The sequence below is a fragment of the Rhynchophorus ferrugineus genome, unplaced genomic scaffold (genome assembly GCF_030347505.1).
Source record: "Rhynchophorus ferrugineus isolate W39M unplaced genomic scaffold, kcgeb_rfMv2 rfM1, whole genome shotgun sequence".
Taxonomy (NCBI): domain Eukaryota; kingdom Metazoa; phylum Arthropoda; class Insecta; order Coleoptera; family Curculionidae; genus Rhynchophorus; species Rhynchophorus ferrugineus.
In genome coordinates, this window is record NW_027472580.1 from 20,179,692 (window position 1) to 20,202,757 (window position 23,066).

At 31.6% G+C, this 23,066-nt stretch overlaps 3 protein-coding genes and 1 long non-coding RNA gene across 8 annotated transcripts; 2 read left to right on the plus strand and 2 right to left on the minus strand.

Moving 5' to 3' along the window:
* The first annotated feature begins 1,224 nt into the window (after positions 1-1,224).
* Positions 1,225-16,954, plus strand: LOC143205661 (ATP-sensitive inward rectifier potassium channel 11). Of its 3 annotated transcripts, none has more exons than XM_076418761.1 (6): positions 1,225-1,348; positions 4,945-5,211; positions 5,275-5,431; positions 11,628-11,983; positions 16,482-16,723; positions 16,768-16,954. In XM_076418761.1, the coding sequence occupies exons 1-6, from the start codon at positions 1,278-1,280 to the stop codon at positions 16,902-16,904; spliced, it is 1,230 nt and encodes a 409-aa protein (XP_076274876.1). In that variant the 5' UTR covers positions 1,225-1,277; the 3' UTR covers positions 16,905-16,954. The 3 variants fall into 3 exon arrangements, with proteins under 3 accessions (XP_076274876.1, XP_076274880.1, XP_076274887.1); XM_076418765.1 differs by having other exon boundaries at positions 16,783-16,954; XM_076418772.1 differs by having other exon boundaries at positions 4,972-5,211.
* On the minus strand, positions 14,731-17,429 carry LOC143205799 (uncharacterized). Its single transcript, XR_013007920.1, has 3 exons — positions 17,231-17,429; positions 14,961-17,179; positions 14,731-14,875 (listed from the first exon to the last, which is right to left on the minus strand). It is a non-coding gene; the product is annotated as an uncharacterized LOC143205799 (long non-coding RNA).
* A 63-nt stretch (positions 17,430-17,492) lies between these two features.
* Positions 17,493-22,279, plus strand: Hrs (Hepatocyte growth factor regulated tyrosine kinase substrate). 3 transcript variants are annotated; one of them, XM_076418705.1, is made up of 15 exons: positions 17,493-17,647; positions 17,702-17,786; positions 17,840-17,943; positions 18,000-18,160; positions 18,374-18,534; positions 18,592-18,667; positions 18,720-18,839; positions 18,894-19,035; positions 19,156-19,279; positions 19,342-19,468; positions 19,522-19,704; positions 19,762-19,974; positions 21,386-21,569; positions 21,633-21,860; positions 21,922-22,279. In XM_076418705.1, the coding sequence occupies exons 1-15, from the start codon at positions 17,617-17,619 to the stop codon at positions 22,035-22,037; spliced, it is 2,055 nt and encodes a 684-aa protein (XP_076274820.1). In that variant the 5' UTR covers positions 17,493-17,616; the 3' UTR covers positions 22,038-22,279. The 3 variants fall into 3 exon arrangements, with proteins under 3 accessions (XP_076274820.1, XP_076274830.1, XP_076274825.1); XM_076418715.1 differs by having other exon boundaries at positions 17,508-17,584; XM_076418710.1 differs by lacking the exons at positions 17,493-17,647; positions 17,702-17,786; positions 17,840-17,943 and having other exon boundaries at positions 18,160-18,295.
* On the minus strand, positions 22,278-22,971 carry LOC143205782 (uncharacterized). Its single transcript, XM_076418819.1, has 3 exons — positions 22,805-22,971; positions 22,551-22,756; positions 22,278-22,487 (listed from the first exon to the last, which is right to left on the minus strand). The coding sequence occupies exons 1-3, from the start codon at positions 22,884-22,886 to the stop codon at positions 22,338-22,340; spliced, it is 438 nt and encodes a 145-aa protein (XP_076274934.1). The 5' UTR covers positions 22,887-22,971; the 3' UTR covers positions 22,278-22,337.
* Positions 22,972-23,066: the final 95 nt, after the last annotated feature.

Here is a 23,066-nt window from a genome sequence, read left to right on the forward strand (position 1 = left end):
CCAAATCTGATTCTATAGTCCTCTTTTATGAATGAAAAACATACAACACACCCTTTCTGTGCAAATAAGACCCTACAAGGGATTCCCTTGTAATTTGTTATTCTTGACATTAAAAGGCATTTCTAGCTTAGAGCAGGATTCTTTAAAAAACTGAATCCTATAGAACCTTCACACCCTGGAACGGAACCTCTTTGTTTCACTTTTTCATTAAAGTATAATATTCGTACCCCAATTGCTGCAAAGCAAAGTGCTAGTTCCCAAAAAAACTCCTTCCGACAAAAACACTTAGTTAATATATTTCAATATAATAACATTCTAAGAAGCAATCATTTCTTAGTAAAAGTTACCAAATGAATCGTAAACAACGAAAATTAATAAATACTACAAAATATCTCAAAATTATAAACTAGCGTTAGCTCTCTAACGTTTCTGAACCACAGTATAAAAGAAAGTAAATATGTCAATTACGCCGCCTATTATATCTCCGGCCCTCTAGCGTTTCTGAACCACAAATAAACATGGTCCCAAGGTCACTTATTTAAGATCCTCTTCAAGTATAATTTTTCTATGGCAAATAAATACATATTGGATATATGGTCCAGGATAATGCACAAAATAAAACCTCAAGCAATACGAATAGTTCCATTATAATGTACAATTAGATATCAAAAATATGATTCATGTTTGGAAATGATCGGTATATCTGAAATTGATAGAATCAATAGTAGTTGAATAAAATTGAAAGTAATAAAATATCATTGCCCTCGGATAACAATTTTTATGATAAAGAAAATCCTGTTAAATAACCTGCAAACAACTGTCGTTTATCCCTCATATATAAATGTTCGTTTAACCATACATAAGAATACGTTCAAATATTTTACATTGTTTTTCTTTAAACAAATAAACTTAATGAAGAGTATTAAGTGGTATTAAACCAGCAGGTTCCAAACTGGTTATAAAATAACAATAAAACTTATCAACAGAGGCAATATTAAGATAAAGAAAAATTCATTTCGAATATTAGATAGCAAATATTTTAATATACTAAATATTCTGCAAATTGTTGTTGCTTTCTTTTTTTTACAATTTTAGAAACGATATCGTCACATATTTATTAAGTATCAATTTACAAACAGTATTAAGACAATATAAACAGACAAACACCTGATAAGATACAATCTAGACAATGAAACGAAGATTTACATCGGTATCAACGCGTACAAATCTCCATACAACACTGACGTACTGAAATAGTTGTGGGACCTAGATAGACCATGGAAAGCGAAAGCATCAAAAACGAGGCGAGAAATAAAAATTGGTATTATTCAGCATTGGCATTTATAAGGTAGGAAATCGATTGTTTTAATTAAAATGTTACGGTCGCGTTATCAAACAAAACAAATTAGCTTACCTAGCGAGGGTATACGAAATAGAAAAGCGTGAAAAAGTGATCCAAAAATCTTGTATTTCATCAGTGAAATCTGCATGAAGCTTTTGAAACCGAAACAATATTTGATAGTTTTTATATTAAAAAAATTGATTTCGATTTTAACGATACTTTAAACTTCAAAATGACACTGACACTAGAATAAATTTAAAAAATGCCCTACTGTATTCTTCACTATTTTTAATTTAAAATAGGATTAGCTACAATTTTTCACCACGTTTAAGTAAATAATTACCATACATAATCAAATAATATTAAACGATGAATTCTTGTACATTAATAGGTTGTTATGATCTCTCTATGACAGTTTTCACGAAAATTTAAGGTTATGAATGTTTGAACTAGAAATCGATCAGTTTTATTTTGGTATATAAACATTTGAAATATTTTTAATTTTATTGCTCCTGTATAGGGTACGCCATCTTTTGACAAATACATGAATTATCATATTTTAAAAACTATCGATAAATTATGTTAGTAAAAATTAAGTACTTCATTAAAAAATTTAATTACCTACCTTTTTACAAAAACAGAAAACACAAAAAAGTTATTTAAACAAGTTATATGGGTAGGCCTTTGAGAAGAAAATTGAGGTTGGAAGCGTTTTACTTCGAATAAATTTATTTTTATTTCCATCTTATGTTTTCATTTGGAGTTGGAAATAAAAAATGTAACATTGTATCGACAGTTTTTATATTAAAAAAGTTTTTGTTAAAGTTATTGAAATTTTTATTTATATTGTATCACTAATTTGAACTTAAATCGTCTGTACTCTCGCTTAAAAGGTCTGCACGAAAAAGGAGCAATGTCAAAAATTACAAATTCAGATTCAGAAGTTTTATAAGAACATATCATGCAATCAGTGATTGTGCACTGCAGAGTGTGTATAGTCAAGAATGTATACATCAAGAGTCGATGAAAATAGCGCTTGAAAGAACAGAGGCATCGTAATATCGTATACCGCAGAGTTTTGAGATGGTAAAGAGTCTTAGAAAGATACAGATATGTGCTATACTAAAACGTGTAATCGTCTGAATCTTTGTGTTTAGTGGCGTGTTCAATGGCGATTTACAATTTCCAGATAAAGATGCTAGTAATCATGTAAATTGTGATTATTTTGATAACTGTTGTTTATATTGCGAATAATACTATACCCACCATTATTTTTCAATGGCTTAATGTATCCGTTTTTAATTCAACATCATTCTTCAGTACAATTTCATAATAGAAGAGAGGAAATAATAAGTGTATTTTTGAGCTAAAACATTTTAATGCGTGATAATAAAACGTACCGGATAGAAAAAGTAATAATGACATACAGGTTTATCATAAAATGGGCTTTTCTATGGCAGATTCTGGAGAAAAATTAGAACGGCCACAATAAACTATTAATGAGTATGAAAACATGTAGCCGGTCAAAAAGTGCCAATATACGTCATCAAAACTTACAATGTCAGCAGACCGCAATGTTGCCACATCAAATTTGATTTCTAAAACTTTTATTTCTCCTTATTTTCTTCTGTTACTACTTGCATACTTTTCTTGTAAATTTTAAAATCGATATCCTTTATATATTTTTATTTAATAACTGCATTTCCCCTAATGTATTTGTCATTGGGTCATAAACCCACATCTCGAAAAAGTTTGATTCAGTAACTGTCACTTTCGCTATCTCCGTCACTCATCAAGTCAACCAGTAAATATGTAATTTCCAATCTATCTAACACTTTTTGCATGCCAATTAGGCTCTTTTCCACCAGTTTAATATAGTATGATAAGTTGTCCATAACAACTGATTGTTCCTCCAAGATAAAATATTGATTCTCAAACCAGAACAAAAATACTTTGTGGTTCATTACCCCATAGTTGTTGGAAGAAAATACTAACTCGGCTCCAGAAACAAAAACATTTTCGTTTTACACTCTTTTTATTAGTATTTTGTTATGAGTGGCATACCATATATACATGTTTCATGTGTATTCACGAACAAACATTTTTATTTACAATGTAAGCTGATAATCTACAAAACAACACTTTGTGATAATGCACACTATGGTTTTAATTATTCCTAGATGTAGCTGACCGTTTTAAGCTTGTAGCTTCATTCAACATGCAGACTGCATTCTTCGTTTAACTTTAGTTTTGTTAAGTGTCATTTTGATATGTGGATTTTAAACATCATTTACAGTCATCGCTCTATGCTCTTCCAAAAACATGTAATACTGTTGGAACATCCTGGTCAGCGCAAACCAAACTTCAGATATCGATCAATAAGAAATAACAATTGATTACAATTAATGCTTTTGAACAGACTATTAACAAATGTTCATTATATAAGTAGAAACGGAGTATAACCCGCCTCACTTTTATAACCATAACCAAAAATAAACCCCTGCAAAATATGACAAAAATACAATTACAAAAATCATTGCTATTGGCATTAACATTGACACATTTATATTGACTTTAAAAACACTAAAGTAAATTATGATATAGTAGTTAAATGAATATAAATAATGCCGTTTGAATGAATAGTTGGAGTTGGATACATGATTTTACAATGATTCATCAAATTTTTATAAAAAATAATAATATAATGAATTATAATAATAAAAATAATGAATTATATAAAAATAAAAATAATGTAAAATAATGAATTATAATAATTCTAAATAATTATGATTCAATTCATCAAATAAATGTACATAATATTTGACAGATGACGCTTTTATATCAAGGAATTCTACTAATAATATTTGAGTTAACTATTTAAGTAATGACTAAAAATGTAAATTTCGTTTTAGCTTTCCTTCTCATTTTACAAAATTCTTCAAATACTTAATGATAATAATAAGCCAACTTTATAAGAAATAAAATCAACTCATCATTACTTCAAATGTTAATAAAGCTTAAACCAATAATTTTATATATCCGAGCAGTTCCAGCTATATTTTTCAGCCAACACTTCGTACTATTGTAACAAAAACATTCAAATTTCACTTCACTTGTAAGTAAATAGTTAAAAATATATTTTTAAAAAATAACAATATTTTTATAGATTTTTATAACCGTTATATGTATAAAATAATAAATTACTCAAGACTCGCACTGACACTGCCATTGACATTGACAATGACACATTCATATAGACTTTAAGAACACTCTATGAAGAACACTAAAAGAAATTATAATAGTCTAGTTTTAAATGAATATAAATAATACCTTTTAAATTAAATAGTTGAAATTAGTATTCAATCTATGAAGCAAATTGATATAATATCTGATAGATGACCAAGAAATTATACAAATAATTATACTTAAATTAATTTGCTAAACTTAATTTAAAGGCTAATTAACTCAAAACGTTAGAAATATGTTATTTAAGTGCACTATAAATCATTATTATATAAATCAGAAATTAGAATTAAATTTCTGAACTGAAACTTCTAAAGCATTTTAATTATTATTAAGGAGTTAAAAATATATTTTTACAGGGTACGATCTAAAAATATTCATAATAGGATTATAGACAAAGACGGCGTTTGCAAAATAATGAACCCACTTCCCACTACACACAAACTGAGGATTTTCCGGTACTCCAAGCTGGTGGATTCGTCGTGGACCTACACCCTTGTGGCGTTTCTTGCCGTCTTGTTCGCGAGCTGGTTTAGTTTCGCGGTTTTCTACTTTCTGATCTGTTTCACGCACGGCGATCTAGAGCCCGAACACCTGCCGGAATTCCAGAAAAAAAACAATTACAAGTAGGACCTTTATGTAACTGTTTCTAACCCCGAATTTCAAGTAGTTTTGGATCAATGTTTTAGGCCGTGCATCTATGACATCAGGAACTTCGCCTCCTGCTTCCTGTTCAGCATGGAGGCTCAACACACACTAGGTTATGGCATTAAAGCGCCGACGGATCAATGTCCTGAAGCTATCTTCGTCAACTCTATGCATTGTATCATTGGTTTCATAATGCAGGTATGTCGAATAACAACGTCTGAATAATGTATATTCAATAAATGTAAAAATAAAAGTGTCAAGAATTTTTAGGTTAAATAATTTAAAATTAGGTTATAAAGATGATTTATTATTGATGTCTATTGACTGCCAATTTTTTTTATGCTCCCAATGTCACATTAATATTGATGTTGAATCGATGATGTTGATGTTGATTTTGCGATGAATTTAGTTGATTTTGATTTGGTAATGACGTATTTTTATTATTATTATGTTCATTTTCTATTTTCTTTGGTAAAACAAGACTAGAGTTCAATTCTGGAGAATCACGACATGAGCACAAGGATTTAACTTTGCAACGTTGCCAGTTCTTGCAAATTATACGTACACCACTTCATTCGACGAAAATTTCGTCCCAGCGAGTATTCTTTTGAGATCTGAGAACAGTAAATAGTCGCCGGGGTTCAGATCTGGAGAATACGGCGGATGAGGAAGTAATTAGAAGCCCCATTCATGGATTTTTGCCATCGTTTTCACTAACTTGTGACACAGTGTATTGTCTTGGTGAAGCAGCACTTTCTTTTTCTTCAAATGCGGCCGTTTTTCGGTGATTTCGTTCTTCACATGGTCCAATAACATTATGAAATAGTCGCTGTTGATGGTCCTTCCTTTTTCAAGGTAGTCAATAAAAATTATTCCATGCGCATCCCAAAATACAGATGCCATAACTTTGCCAGCCGACTATTGTGTTTTCCCGCGCTTTCGGGCCCGTTCATCCTGTGCAGTCCGTCCGTCCGACTGTCAATTGCACTTCGGAGTGAAATGATGCAGCCATGTTTCATCCATTGACACATATCGACGCAAAAAGTCGGGTTTATTACGCTTGATCGTCTTCAAACACTGCTCCGAATCATCAACTCGTCGTTGTGTCCTTCACAACGTTGGTCAAAAGTGAGCTCGCGCGGCACCCATTTTGCACAAAGCTTTCTCATACCCAAATATGCAAATGCAACGTTGCCAGTTCTTGAAAATTATACGTACATTTAAAGAACATAATATAAACAGAATAATTTAATTGAATTCTCAAACTAACGGAATATTTCTAAAATATAAAATAATTCTCCTATAATATGAAAAACCTTTTATAAACATATTTCTCTTTAAAATAATTTTGAAAAGAAAAAATAAAAAATAAATCAAAATGTTATTATTTATTAAACGTTACAATAATAGACCAAAGTTATGGTTCTTAGAAATTATTCGTATACTTAACTAAGTTTACTGTTTATTTAACTAATTTAATTTAAAAGGAAAAAGTGAAAATAAAACAACATGTAAGTTAACAAACATAATTGATTTATGATTTAGGTAAAGGCGATAGGACGGTTCTTCTACTGTTGCGATAATCGCGGGTTTGAATCATGTTCAGGGCATGGTCGTAAATTTATGTTTGTGTTTGTCCTTAGACAAGGGTGCAAAATCCGACAAGGAAAATGATTCCAGTCACGCCAGTAACCAGGCTGGGTAAGACCGGATATCTTCTGGTATGATTTCTAAATTGGTCAATCGGTAGGCTTAATGCAAAGGACCGTGATTCGGCGCCCAGTTTAAACAGTAGGTCCAGTCCAGAAAAACCCTCGTTGGTAAAAAGGGGACTTAACAAAAATGATAGTTATTAATTATCATAATTAAAAATTAACAATTTTAAGAAACAAATTTTCGTACTAATAAATTAATATTGTACCCAGTTAATTTTATTTGTATTTGCCAATTATTTGGAATTCATGACAATTTCTGAAGATTTTCAATGAGAATTATTAAAAAATCGTGACTTTTAAAATATGTAACCTTGCGATACATTCTAAAAAATTCCAAGTTTGCTAAAAACAAACTTTATAATATTATTCATTATTACACGACAATAATTTCTTATTATTTTTTTTAAATACCTTAACTCTTACCAGATATAACCTTGAATATTATGAAACTAACTAAATGTGAATATGTGAATAAAAAGAAAAATATTTCAGTAGATTACATTTGGTTTTATCAAGAAATAGTAGAATCAATCGTACTTTATCGAATAAAATTCGACTATAAATTAATTAGAATAAATAATAGTAACAGCAACCTAAATATGCGGTTTGCAAATTAATTATATAAGTGCAAGTTATTAGATAATAATTATTAACAAAATCCGAAATTATTTTACCTCATGTTGTGAAAATCTTCGTGGAATTTTTATTATTATTTAGCCCATTCAATTAAATAACCAATACAACCAGTCACAGATGACGTCGAATATACTGCCAATTGCAGTTTGTAAAAAATGTTATACCTGAAGCGGTTTTTTCCTTTTCATTTTATACAAATTAAAAATAATTAAAATGCTGTCTGATGCGTCCAAACATGTATCCGAAACAGTCTATAAAATTCGATTTAAAAGGAGATGTTGCCAAATCTCTGCAAAATTATTTAAATTATTAGTGATAATAATTAAAGGCTATAAACCGAAAAACGTGTAAACCTAAAACATGACGGGACTTAACTGTTTTATTTGATATTAAAGTAATCCTTGTATACATTTTGATCAGCGTTATCTATTAATGAAAATGCTAAGTATTAACGTAATCAACCTAACCTAACTGTTAAATTCGATGGTTTTAATGTTTCTCAAAGTAAAATTAGAGATTTAAATTTAGTATGATTGGGCTATTTGGTGTGTGCGAATGCTAATCTTGGAAGGCTCAAAATTATATTTTCGACATACGTTACTGTTGTCGTTTGATTTGAACAATTTTGCTGCCGAACCCCATCAAAGATTAAACAGTTTTAGAAATAAATTATGCAACAGTGCTTTCGTTATATCCCAATTGACTGGGATTGACTGAAAATGCTGGAAACCATTTTGATTAACATTTATGTCCCAATTGTTGTCGCATAGTTTCTCACAGCGGTTCTTTTTTATATTAGTTAAAGATAAATGAACCAAATACCGTCAAAGCGATTTTGTAGGCCTTGATAATGTTAATAGACCATATTTATCTAGTGTATAAAGATGTACATACGAATTGATATTCGAGATTATTGATTATTGAGATTGAATATTTTTTACTAACAAAAAATAAAATTAAATATATTTTTTAAACATTTTAAAAAGTATCTGAATACCAAGTAGCAAAAACTTATTTTTAATGTTTATTATTGTTTAATATTTATTAAGTTCTAATTCGCGTTTTCACATCTGCCGGCACGACACCGATATCAGTGTAATCCATTATCTCGCATAAGCAAATGGATCCCTTTCACACTCGCCGATATGTGGGTATCGTGTCGTTACCGGCAACGGCATGTCGGCGGACTGCAATCGGTCCACTCGCGTCGGCGCCGATTTTTATTGTGCACAGATATATTTTTAAGGTTAAAAAAGGAAAAAGTCTAGTGTAGGAATGTTTGTCGGGTCGGTCAGTCTCGTCGAAATGTGTGGCTGCCGCTGCGATTATTTGTCAGAACATTCACTACTATTTTTGGAAGGAATTTGCACGAGAACTGAAAACACTGGTTGAAGAAATACTGTTTATCACTACATAGTATAAAACAAAGTCGCCTTTTCTGTCCCTATATCCCTATGTGCGCTTAAATCTTTAAAACTACGCAACGGATTTTGATGCGGTTTTTTTCAATAGATAGAGTGATTCAAGAGGAAGGTTTATATGTATAATACATGCATAATATACTAAGGCAACATTGCTAATTTTAGAGGTTTCTAACGTGATGTCGTAAATTAACCTATTTTTTTAGACTTATTTAGCAATTAGCAAAGACGCTGCCTAGCCCTACGAGTTAGATCAAATTAATGTACTACAGTATTGTACACCATAAAAAGGTCTATAAAAAAGTCCGCGATGGTATATGTTTATCTTTTAGGGATAACCCACATTAACCATTTTTATTGTTTACTTTTTACGTGAGAAAATGGCTTATTTACGAAGCTATTTTAATAATTAATTTAATCCTTATCGAATTAAGTACCTTAAATACAGTATGTAATTAATATAGATCAATATGGTTCCTTACAGCATGTAAATTAAACAAATATTTTCGGAGATATTACAAATTTAAAATTTGCGTTTAAAAATGTGTAATGTAATAAAAATTGTATGAATTTAGATATTCCAAAGATAGCAGGAAATCTTCATAGTAAGTATAGGGGAAGAGGAATTGTTTTACTCCAAATTTAATGCGTGCAGGCCAAGGGCAGTAATGAATGAACCAAAAATACTGGATCGATTTTAATCATGTTTTCATTGAGTGACATAGGCATATATATTTTATGCCCGTGCAAAGTCGGAGCGGGCCGCTATGTTTTTATATACAACGTTCATATTTTTTCTGTAGTGTATTTAATTTAGTATCAGCATTGCACCCGTGCGAAGCCGGGGCGGGTCGCTAGTTTTTAATATTAAATTATACATGTGGTCGACGGGAGAATTGACAGGATATTAGGTTATGCAGAGGAAGTACGGTAGCGCTGTGGAAGTGGTACTATTACAAGGGGACGGAGAAAAGAAAAGAGAGCGAGACGTCGTCCTGATGGTCTTTTATAGCCTGGAACTGCATGGTACCAATCCACCCGCGTTGCCAACCTTCATACTTGTTGATGAATTCGTGGTGACCTAAAGGGTCGTGGCGGTCGCCACACTAGCTTTAAAAAAATAATATTGTAACACTAATTAAATTAGTAGAAACAAAGTCTTCTATATGGGACAAAACTAATGAAAATGACAAAAACAAAATACGGTGCAGTGTCTGCGCCGTGTCGGCAGATGTGAAAACGCCCAATCTTGGCGAGTATATCGTTGGATGCGCAAAAGCTGACGGCATATAAACATTACCACACAAGAGAATTACTTTACATTAGTTTATGGGTATTGCTGACCTTTATTGCGTCCGTTCTTCATTAAAATTACTTAATTGACGCTGGAAGAACTCAGCGGTGACAATATCAATCACTTTTAGAAATATCTGTTGATGCAACACCAGATGCGGATAATAAACGGGTTTTACATCAGTGGATATTCAAATTTGCTTGCTATTAAAGAATTAACGTCTTATTATTATCCAGTTCTTATTGTCAGTTTCAACATACCTCCGAAGTTAAAGAATGAATTAAAAAATTTAATTTTTTTTTGTTATACCTATTATATATGTTGTATCATGTTATACAAACAGTGACTGCCTTTTTTAAATGTATTCATCACATTGTTACTAATCGTTTCCGACTAACCTACAATTTGTCTTTACAGTAACTTATCTAGGTATATATCTAAGAGGACCCATCGGATTATACGACATATCTTAGTGTAATAATGTTTATGTATTAACATTGTTGTTTTTCTATTAAATGCACTTCACTACATTACGCCTCACAAGATCAAATTGTCTGATTCTTTTGAATGTGCGTCCCGTTCTGGTATTATCTAAGAGTAGAAATCCTGAATGACAGTCGGGAACTGAAGGTCTCGATGTAAGTAATCAGGGCTTTATTCCTGAAGACTTGTATTGTATTTATATTATTTTTCGCCGAACATCCCCATAATTGAATTCTGTATATTCATATAGACTCCATATAGAATATGTTTCAACGCTTGCTTGTATAATAGCAATTTGTTATGTATTGATTATTGTGATTTTCTTTTATTTATATTTATATATTATAATAATATTAATATTATTTATTATAATATTTTATTATTATAATAATATTATATTAATATTTTTATTTTCAGGCATTCTATTTTGTTGTCTTTTTTTTTTCGTAACTTTCGATTTCCAGCTACCGTTTCAGTGATTTCTTTCGGATGATTAATTGTACTCGTGATTTCCGAAGTATTATTCTAAACAGCTTGTTGAATATCTCGTGACAAATACACAGCCACTTACTCGTGGTCCTTCTTCTTTCAATATTCTAGAAACTGGCTCTTGTATCGACATGAATCATATATTTAACACTGGTTAGGTTTCCTCACTGAAACCTAACCAAACCAAACAGGAAAAGCAATACATTTTAAAAATGCAGTATCAAAATTATTTAATTTGACAATACGATTGTTAAAAACTGAATATTAAAATTGCGGCTTTATGCCGCACTGATAATCTCCTTACTAATAACCGTCGACCGCTCCTTAACAATGTGCAACTCATATATATGTTTCAGGGTTTCATGGCAGCCATAATATTCTCTAAGATGACCAAACCAAGACTGAGATCGAAAACTTTGCTATTTTCAAAATACGCCGTCATTTTCCCTAGAAACGGGAAGCTGTGCTTTGGATTTAGAGTTGGAGACATCCGAACCGGCTACATCATCCAGGCGACCGTCAGAGCGTTCTTCATCAAGTCGATCAGGACGGACGAGGGCGAGAAGCTCCATCACACCCAGGCCGAGATTAAGATGCAAACGGACGATTGCGTCAACAGCTTCTTTTTTAATTGGCCAACTGTGATGTATCATGTGATCGATGACACGTCTCCCCTCTATTATATATCGCCCAGCGATCTTTGCCAACAAAGGTAAATGTAATTGTCAAGATAATTTTTTATAATTACTAAATATGCTTAGTACTATCATAATTTACAAATTAATGTTTTGCTATTGTACTGTTATACTTACATCAATACACAAACAACGCGAGTACCCGATTAATAAATTAGAATGTATTTCCCAACAATTAAAATAAAACTAAACTACTTAAGCTAAAGTTAAGAAAACACTTACTCAAAACAAATAACAAATACTCTAAATAAATTCGGGTGGTTTGGTTCGCTTCAATCTTCTAATTTCGTACGTGTTTTCCAGTAGCTGTGTTGCTTCCACGTTTCTATGATATAGCAAGCTTAGTATTTCATGTTTTATCGTATTTCATAGGTCATCGTGCAGCTCTTCGTTGGTTACATAGCGATAAGCATTGGTAATTAATCGTAGAACTTTGTTTGATGTTTTAGTGCAACCCCATATTTGCACTCCATAAGTCCAAATTGGCTTTATGATAGACTGATAAACCAATGTCTTTGATTTTAGGTCAAGTTGAGAGTATCTGCTTGAGGAAGTTTTGAGTCTCTAGCCTCTTTATAGATCTTGTTGACCGCTACTAGTACTTTTTCTACAGCCTTAGACATCTTTTGCCACTATAAATGTGTCGTCGGCAAATGTTCCAAGTATTCTTTCTTTTGTCATTAGGATATCAGCAGTATAGAGCAGGTATAGGAGTGGTACTACACTACCCTGTGGAACTCCAATCGAAATAGGTTTAAGGGTATTTGTGACCCTTCATGCAAGACACTTTTCTTCCGAAGACATAATTTCAGCAGTCGACAGTAATTCCGCGATAGAAATTTGCTAATTTTGTAGAATACTTCCCAAAAAGCTTGTGAGGCGTCCAGGAATATTGCAAGGCAGTATTTCCTTTCTTCGAATGCCTTTTAAACAACCGCTGTTACTCTGTACACTTGGTCCATTAAGGAGTGATGACTTCGAAATTCAAATTGGAAATCTGGTATTTCTATAAACGGTTTAATACATTTTAACAGCAGTTTCAACAAATAATTTTGATACCGTAGGCTTATAAGATCCAACTTATTCTGCTGGTTGTCCAATTTTTAGATATAATTATTCGAGCAACCTTAAGAAATTCGGGAACAATGCTTCAATCTCAAACAGGTATTGAATATATATGTCAACATGATTATTGTTTTTCGGGGCAGCTTTTTTAATAACCCAGGTGAAATATCATCAATTTCAGAAGTCTTTTTAGGAATGAGATTGTTGTCAATTTCTGTGGCAACCTCCATTGGATTTACAGCTACAACGTGCTGATAAACAGGATTTACATCTATTGTAGATTCGATATTATTCGGTTGGAATACGTTACCTAAATGTTCTGCGAATAATTCAGCTTTTTCATCGTTGCGTCGAACCAACTCATTTTGATCATGTTTAATCAGGTGGTACTCTAATAATTGGTCTTTTAAATCTTCGAGTTGCTTTCCATACATGCATACATATCTCTATTTTTCGAAGAATATTTGTTTATATTCTTTAATGTTTTGATTTGTCTGATTACTAATTATATTAAATATTGTTTTATCTAAAGCATATCTGGTTCTGTACCATACTCTTCTACCTTTTCCTCTTTCTTTTATCAATTCCTTCAATTCAAGGAGGTAATTTGCTTCATATTCTAATTTCTCTCTTGATCCAGCAGATCGAATTTGTTCAATTATATTTCGGGTTTCCAGCTCAAGATCGTCTATACTTTTGAATCTAGCGTTTAATCTGATTTGTTCCTACATTATAAGTCTAAACGTGTCCCAATTAATAAATTTGTTAGTAAGATTAGGCTTCTTCGTTTTTTTTTTCAGAATTGTCGAGCCTAGTGTTAATAATACTGTAGTGTGATCAGATGATAGTTCGCAAAAGCTCTCGATTTGTGTTTGATTTAATGAGATACCTTTTCGAAATGTAAAAGTCCACGGTGAACAGTATATAGCTCCTATATTTATTTCAGCACCGTTCTTTGTAATGCTAACTATCGTAGCTTGTATTTCTTCATTGTTATCTCGCCTTGTTAGAAATGCTGTATATTTTGTTTTAATCAGAGCTGTTCCGCCTCCATCACGTTCACTGAGGTGTACTATTCAGTATGCATCATAACCCCGTATTTTAATATCATTTTTATAAGAATAATGAGTCTCCGATATGAGAGCTATATCTATGTTATTTGTTCTTAGAAATAGTTCTAGTTGCGGGACTCGCTGATTTAGCCCATTTGCAATCCATGTAATAATTCTTAAGAACGTATTACTCATTTTTGTTTTTCTTTGACTTGTTTTGGGATTTTTCTAATATTTCTACCCTCTTTTCTAGCTGACTGAAATTTTATCGTATATCGGTTTGAAATTCACTGATCAATTTCATAATGTTGACAATAGTTGGCTCGTTGGTTTTTGTCGTATATATTTTTTGCCCTTGGAATTTCTGTTTCTTCTAGTTTTTTTTTATTTTCAGTGATGATCTAGCAGATATCTATGCAGAGTTTTGAGCTTTATGGAGTTGTCGTATTCGTTGTAAAGCTGTCATTTTATTTGGCTGAAGGTTATTTTCTTCTGGTTCACTATACACATCGAATAAAGAAACTTAGAAGCGTATCTCCTATGTTAAAATTGGTTCTAAGTTACGCTCGGAATCCCCGTGTGAGGGCGCTTACGCAAGCGCCGTATGACAGTTACGGCGGATTTTAGCTGGAAATTAAAAAAATAAATATATTTAAATATATTTTATTGATATATTACAATTACATTAATTTTCTTTGACCATAAATGCATTGATATAATCACAGAGACATCTCCATTACCCAAAACACGTAATCCACTGATATTATCTTCTCTCTAATATTTAAAACAAACCTAAAACAAACATTAAAATAAGATAGTATGACTATTAATGATTCTGTTGTATTATTTTTTAGAATCAACTAAATTAACAACCTACCTAAATTGAGGTACATTTTATCAAATATGACAACTGCAGTTCGGTCTGTACAGTCAAGTTTCTCAACTAACTACCAAAATTAGAGGTTACTACTTCAGCAGCAAAAAAGAACCTTATTCAGTATCTGCATTAATGTTCTTCTAGAAGGCAAGCAGAATATTTTCGATAACAGTTTATATCCTCTGTCACTGCATTTTAATAAAGATAGAGCCATTAGTTTTTCATCTAACTGATTTCATGAAACTGTATAAAAAATATTACTCGGCTGCATTTCTCGATATTTCTCAGACCTTCAACAAGGTGTGGCACACTGGACTGCACGTTAAATTGAAAAAGCTCTTGCCCCATACGCACTTTCAACTGCTGAAATCGTACCTCACAGACATTTTATTGTCAATCAGCGTGACGAATACACTGACCTACACCCAATATATTCGGGTGCTCCGCAGGGCAGTGTTCTTGGCCCATTGTTATATTAATTGTATACAGCGGACCTACCGACCTCAAGAAACACTTGCAATATATGCTGACGATACAGCAGTTTTAACATTACACGAGGATCCAGTATCAGCCACAAGAAACCTCCAACTTCAACTTAACAAAGTCGAATTGTGGTTCAAAACGCGATGTATAATTAAAATGAGACAAAATCTACCCATGTGACATTCAGCCTTTGTAGAAGAACATGTCCCTCAGTGAAAGTGAATAATCATGAACTTCCGCAAGCAGACAACGTTAAATATCTGGGAAAGCATTTCTATCGACGTTTGACATGGAAAAAACATATAGTTACAAAACGCAAACAGTTTGGCGTTAAACTAAACCAAATGTACTGGCTGATAGGGCGTAAATCTAAATTATAATTAGATAACAAGGTTTTGCTGTATAAGTCAATACCTAGGCCCATTTGGACCTATGGTATTAAACTGTGGGGTACTACTAGCAAATCTAACATAGATATCCTCAATAGTTTCCATAATAAAGTGTTGAGAGTCATTGTCGATGCCGCATGTTATGTGTCCAACAAACTGATTCAGCGCGATATCCCCATAGAACCCATAACGAGTGTTAGTGCGAAGTACTCTGAAGACTATTAGTGCACCCGAATGCACTCGCCAAACAGTTAAATGTACGCGGTGTCAGTGCAGTGCGTAGGCTCAAACGCAAACTACCATACAATCTGATTAATAGACACATAGAATGAGATTTAATAATCTCTGGAATAAGCTAGAATATTTTATAGTAATAGTTTATAGTTTATAGTAATAAGTTAGGATAGACTTTAAAATAAATTAGAATAGTATCTAGAATAACAATTAGATTATTTATAAGTTGCACAGTAGATCACTTACTGAAGTGATTTACTGTGTCAGGATAGTTATATTACATTATATAACTGAAATCATATAATAATACTTATTGCCCACGGGCAGATTGTTGACATTCTAGGAGATTAATTTAAAAAATCTATTACAATAAACCTACAATACTCAAAGAAATTAAAAATAATTTTCCATTTAGATTTGAAATAATGGTGATTATCGAGGGAGTTGACGAAAATACTGGTCAGGTAACCCAAGCCAGGAGCAGCTATCTTCCAAATGAAATCATATGGGGCAGCACTTTTGTTTCACTCATTAATTATGACGATCTTCGCGAGGAATATCAGGTAGACTTTTCAAAATTCGATACATTTGTCCCGATCAGCACGCCTCTATGTTCGGCAGCGTATCGAGAAGAGTACACTGGAATGCAAAAAGCAAGTGAGTTACTTAGGAAAACACTAATTATTCTTCATTTTCGCTAGATTTTTTGTTTCCAGGACTACATTCTCATCTAAAACTGAATTTCACTCCTCGACAAAGTATTGGAGAAATTCCACTTCAAACTATATCAAAACTACAAGCCTGCATAAATATTAGTGACTCTAGAGATGTAGACTAATTGAAATCAAGATTAGATTTAGAATATTAAATACATAAATATACAAACAACCATACGATTCTTTATTTGACCCTGTAAATAACAGAAAATATAATGCACTAGAAAATGTATTTGCTTTAAAATATTTCCAAGTATGTGTTAAAGGTTACCATTAATGGCGTATCATTAATAATTTAATGCAGAGAATAACAAACTTTATAATTTAAAATATAAAAATATATAATGAATGTATAAAAAAATCTTTCCGACACATATTTTGCGAACTACGCATATACCTAGAATGTTAAACATTAATAATATGACATTAAAATATTATATGTACTTACTTAAATATGTAAAACGTTAAATTATCAATATTACATTATAAATTATAGATTCAGAAAAAATATCGATATTTTCTGAAAAAAAGGATATAAAATGCCGATATATCGATATCTTTTTAGCTGATATTTTTCAATTTTTTTTTCAAAATAAATAAATATAACTAACTATAATAAATGGTGGCCAACACCCCTATTATAAACTGATTTTAAAAAATTGTTATAAATTGTATCTGCCTTAAATTTAAAAAGAAGAAATAGTTTATCTAGTAATTACCCAGTTGTCAAAAACATCTGATTGTCTGGTGTTGACTCATCAGAAACTTTTTGTTTCTATTATCGAGGAGAAATATTAAAACGGTATATTCAGTTCATAATTATTAACAATAAATATGTTTCGGAAAACATTCGATAATCTTTTGGGTGTGTTTCTAGAACAACTATCGATAATTTTCATAAGACCATTACATTTTTTAGATAAAGCTACAAGTCATCTACTTATAGAACCAGATTGGCCAACTACCATTCAGCTATGCGATTGTATTCGACAAAATGATATCCAGTAAGACTTTGCCATTAAATATCATTATTTAACTTAACACCTTATTATTTTAGGCCAAAAAATGCATTGACTGCTATAAGAAAGAAGCTTTCTGCACCAAACCCATATTCAGCTTATTATGCTCTTTTGGTATTAGAAAGTGTAGTTAAAAATTGCGGTAATGATATTAACAACATATTTAAATGTAATGGCAAATAAACATTATCAATTTAGGTTCGATTGTACATGAGGAAGTCACCAGTAAATCATATTGTGAATTTTTGAGTGATCTGGTAAAAACCACAGAACATGCAAATATCCGACAAAAATTGTTAGAACTAATACAGGTCTGGAATTTTGCATTCAGAAAAAATCCAAAATACACTCATATAAAGGTGATTAGTCATTTGTTATCTTGGCATTGTTATAGTCTGATTTCTATGAGTTGAAAAGTATATTTAACATTGTTTTGAAATAATATTCTTATTATTTTACATTTCATAATGAATTTTGCTTCAGATTTTGACATGGTAAGCTGTGTAATTGAAAGGTTTCATATCTGATATTTTATAATTTAGGTAAAGAAAATAATTATTTTATTATATTAGGATTTAATGACTCAGTTAACCAATGAAGGTTACAAATTCCCAGTATTGCAAGAGTCTGACGCAATGTTTGCAGCAGATACTGCCCCAGAATGGGCTGATGGAGAGGTTTGTCATCGGTGCCGCGTACAATTTGGTATTGTACAGAGAAAGCATCATTGCAGGTAGATATTATATTGAATTTGTTAACTTTAACTTTAAGTAACCTTTATCATTTTAAGAGCCTGTGGACAAATCTTCTGCCATGGTTGTAGTTCAAAAACATCCACAGTACCAAAATTTGGAATTGAAAAAGAAGTAAGTAATTACTTTGTTATTACTCTGTTACTTACATTTTTCTGATCCATAGGTTAGAGTTTGCAATATGTGTTATGATGCACTCAACAAAACATCTACATCAAAGTCATCGAAAGCTGAAACAGATTTACCACCAGAGTATCTTAAAAGTTCTTTAGCTCAACAGAGTCAGGTAAATTATTTTTCATTGTACTCAAAAATGTGTGATTATTAATCTAAAATGTAGGAACCTCCAAGGAAGAGTGAGGAAGAAATAAGGGAGGAAGAAGATTTGCAATTAGCTCTTGCTCTAAGTCAATCTGAAGCTGAAGCCAAAGAAAAAGAGAAATTAAGAGCTACTAGTGTTTTGTTAAATACTTACAAAACAGGTATGCATTATAATAAATAAATTCTGAATCATCCACTCTATAAATCACTAGATTAATTTATATATACCTATATATGTATATCTCTATCTACAAATTAAAACTCAATATTATGTTATATAGCACCAGAACCTACAACAAATAGAAGTCCATCTCCTCAAGAAGAACCAACCACTAATCCAGAATTAGATCGTTACTTAAATCGATCATATTGGGAATCTGTACAATCCCAAGAAACATCAGATCGGTAATTAACTATTTAATATATCTACTGAATAACAAGTATTAACCTAACAATACTTTATATAGTCCTATGAGCCCTTCAGCTCCATCTCCAGCTTCATCAATTCAAAGCAATGAACCGAAATTTAGACTGAAGGAAAATGGTGTTACAGATAATGATTTAGAGGAATTTATCAAAACTTTAAAAAGCCAAGTAAGAACCTTTTACTAAAAAAGCTTTTAACTACGGTTTTTTTTTACATATAGGTGGAGATATTTATTAACAGGATGAAAAGTAATTCTAGCAGGGGTAGATCTATCGCCAATGATACAAGCGTGCAAACTTTGTTTATGAATACCACTAATCTGCATTCAAGATTATTGAAGTATATTCAAGAACATGATGATAGAAGATTGTATTATGAAAGGTTACAAGATAAACTTACACAGGTATTCCATTATTAGTAATGCTACTATATTAAGATGATACTGAGTATTTTAATGCAGGTTAAAGATGCTAGAGCGGCTTTAGATGCTCTTCGTGAAGAACATAGGGAGAAATTGCGCAGGGAGGCTGAAGAAGCTGAAAGACAAAGGCAAATGCAAATGGCTCATAAATTGGAAATTATGAGGAAGAAGAAGCAGGAATATTTGCAGTATCAAAGGCAGTTGGCTCTGCAAAGAATACAGGAACAAGAACGAGAAATGCAGATGAGACAGGCATGTATATCTAAAAAATGCTAACAAAACAACTACATATTTTTAAGAAGCATCAATTTACTTGGACAAATTTTATTTGGACTATATAGGGTTTTTGAATAAGGGTGAGTCGGTGTTGTATCCAAATGATAAAACTTTATTTTCAAAATATCATCTGCATAATTTTTTTTTTAAATTAAATTTCAAAATATGTCTATAAAGGGAATAGTATATGAAAGAAAAAAAAAGTATTTTTCAACTTTATGCTTCTAATCTCTTAGAGTGCTTTTTAACAAGCTAAGTGCAAACTTTTGAGTGCTTTTGGCACATGCTAATAATTTCTTACATCTTTGAAGGTCTCAAAGCTAATATTAAAAATTAAAATTTGGATAAATAAATAATCCTTTACTATTACATATTTGGACGACTGTCCCTCCCTTTTCGCACCTTCACCAATTCGGTTATGAATCCTGTAGATTTAAAAAAAATGACTTTTACTGTTAAGCTTTTTAAATTTTGTTTTATGGAAGTAATCAGTGGCGTCTATCAAAAGTAGCAGTGAACTCAAGTCATCTCAATTTAAGACCTCAAAACCTCGCAGTGTTGCCGCATTTAACTTTTAGTTTATTAGCTTTTATATATTACATTCTAATGCAAATAAAATAATGAAACGAGTCATTTTTTCAAAAATATAATTTATTTTAACATTATAGTTCAATGTTCACTGCTACTTTGGATAGACTGTACCTTTTTATATCGTCATTATTCATCAGTACTCTTCTATGAAGGTTCTTCAATATTATTTATATATTTATAGTTATAGTTTTAGTATATTTATCAATATCATTATTAATTTTGTAGATATTATTGGCTCTGAATTCAAATCGTCCATCTAATTATTTAATTTGTCTTATACCATGAAATTATAATTTCATAATGTTTCAACTCAATATCATTTTTTCAGTCTGTAACTTACTGTATCATCAATAAAAAATGAAAAATCACGCATAACTATATTGATAATTTTTGGCCGATGATTTGATTCATAACCAAAGAATTTTTTTCTTAAGTAATTTAATAATTAGCTCTATAAATGTTTTGTTTTCCGTTTGAAAATATTTTAAAAAATAGTAGTATGGCGATGTACTTGAGATGGCGTATGTACAAAATCATACCTCAATATTGACCGAAAAAGTAATCTTTCACGATGAAACACATTTTTGCTAGGCTTTTTTTGATAAGGTTTTTAGGAAATTTGAACTCACCATAAGAAGCTGCGTCTGACATTTGATTGAGATTATATTCTATACATAATGGGAAACATGCGCCTTTCGATTAAAATAATTTCGCAAATATACCAGACTCAACTTGTTTCATTCCACTTCAACACCGATCTATTGTAAAGTCTCATGCAATATTAATTTTTTTGTAGGAGCAACAAAAACAACAATATTTAATAGGACCACAACAATTTCCCTTTATGGGTTCACCTGTTCACGCACCACAATTCCAACAGCCAAACAATCCCCCTGTTGGTGGCTATTATATGCAGTATGGACAGATGCTACCTCAAGGTCCCAATCCACCAAATCCAGGGATTCCTCCAACATCACAGGGTATTATTTTATTTTAAAATCCTTACATCAACACATTCTGACACATATATTAATATTATTTAGGACCTAGTGGTTTACCTCAAGGCCCTCAAATAAATCAGCCTCAAACTCAAATAGGTGGCCCACCTCAACAGTTTATACCTCCCAATGTTGGTCCAAATAATCCACCTCCTTCAGGTACATTTAGCCCTCCACCGGGTATGATGGGGGTGCATCCAGCAGGAATTATACCAGGGCCAACACCAAGATCTGTTCCAGGAGGACAACCACCAGCTGCTATTGACCAGCAAGGTAAATATCCATTACTTATTTTTATTGTCACTAATATGTTAACAATATGTACATTTACTAGCTCAAATGCCATTCTTAAATCAAGGAACTACTGTGCAACCACCTCAACAAGTTGCTCCACAACATCAACCAAATGGTGAACAAACTCAAACTGCTGAATTAATAAGCTTTGATTAAAATATAATCAGATTTATATTATCTAAAAACCATGGGCATATATTATCTCTATAAAGATAGATAATTTTCCTGTAATTCTTTAAAAATCCATATATATACATATAAAAAATAAATATATAATCAACTTGTAGTAATCTAAATTAATTTTATTTGTCAGATACTATAGCTGATAAATTATTTTATGAAATCATAAATGTATATTTAAAATTACATCTATAAAATAAATATAATAAAAGTGACAACTTCAGATTGATTTATTAAAAAGTACTGTATCCAAAAATGTAGTGGCTCAAAATATGATTATTTTAGTACTAGTCCATCAGGGCTTACAGCCATATAACACAATACACCACCACCTGGTATTTGCTTTGCTGAAACATAAGCTCTACCATCAGGCGATTTATGATGTAAAACAGGATTTATTGGGCCCATTTTAGGAAGGAACGGCACCTTAATTTATATATAAAAACATACATATTCGTTAAACTATATATACATATTTTATTTTAGTACCTCTTTGCACATTATACCTCCTAGATATTCCGATAAAGGTGGGAGGGCTTTATCAGGTGGCGGATGTTCAAAAGGTCCATGCAAACAGTGGTTTCTCACCTGAATTCTTAGATATTGAGCATAATCATTTTTTATTTTGCATAATTCTAAATTATCATCAGCCAAAGAACCTAATTTCCTGGTCCACTCGGAACACCTAACTCTATCTGTTTTTGAAAATATAATTAATGAAAAAAATAGAAACTATTAATTACCAAAGGGACAATCTAATCTAGGAATGTACTGAGCGATATCTTGAAGGGCATATCTAAACTCCTCAGCATCTTTGGAACCCATTAGTAAAAAATATATACAATAGTACAAATAATTTTAACTCCGTTGATCTTTCAAAATATTTATTATTATTAAATGTATTGAGATCTGCCAACTTTGGATTTCCCACCAAAATTTCATAAATAAATGTTGCCAATATGAACAAACGTAAACCGACATTAATTCGATTTAAAAAAAAGTATT

Bases quoted from the DNA above. Each gene is read 5' to 3' on its own strand.
- Hrs (XM_076418705.1), top strand. From the start codon at position 17,617: ATGTTTCGGAAAACATTCGATAATCTTTTGG. The intron at 19,469-19,521 runs GTAAGAACCTTT...TTTTACATATAG, and splicing joins TCAAAACTTTAAAAAGCCAA to GTGGAGATATTTATTAACAG. The intron at 21,861-21,921 runs GTAAATATCCAT...TACATTTACTAG, and splicing joins AGCTGCTATTGACCAGCAAG to CTCAAATGCCATTCTTAAAT.
- LOC143205782 (XM_076418819.1), bottom strand. From the start codon at position 22,886: ATGGGTTCCAAAGATGCTGAGGAGTTTAGATATGCCCTTCAAGATATC. The intron at 22,757-22,804 runs GTAATTAATAGT...TTTCAAAAACAG, and splicing joins TAGATTAGATTGTCCCTTTG to ATAGAGTTAGGTGTTCCGAG. The intron at 22,488-22,550 runs GTACTAAAATAA...ATATAAATTAAG, and splicing joins GAGGTATAATGTGCAAAGAG to GTGCCGTTCCTTCCTAAAAT.
- LOC143205661 (XM_076418761.1), top strand. From the start codon at position 1,278: ATGGAAAGCGAAAGCATCAAAAACGAGGCGAGAAATAAAAATTGGTAT. The intron at 5,212-5,274 runs GTAGGACCTTTA...TCAATGTTTTAG, and splicing joins CAGAAAAAAAACAATTACAA to GCCGTGCATCTATGACATCA. The intron at 11,984-16,481 runs GTAAATGTAATT...TTTTCCATTTAG, and splicing joins AGCGATCTTTGCCAACAAAG to ATTTGAAATAATGGTGATTA.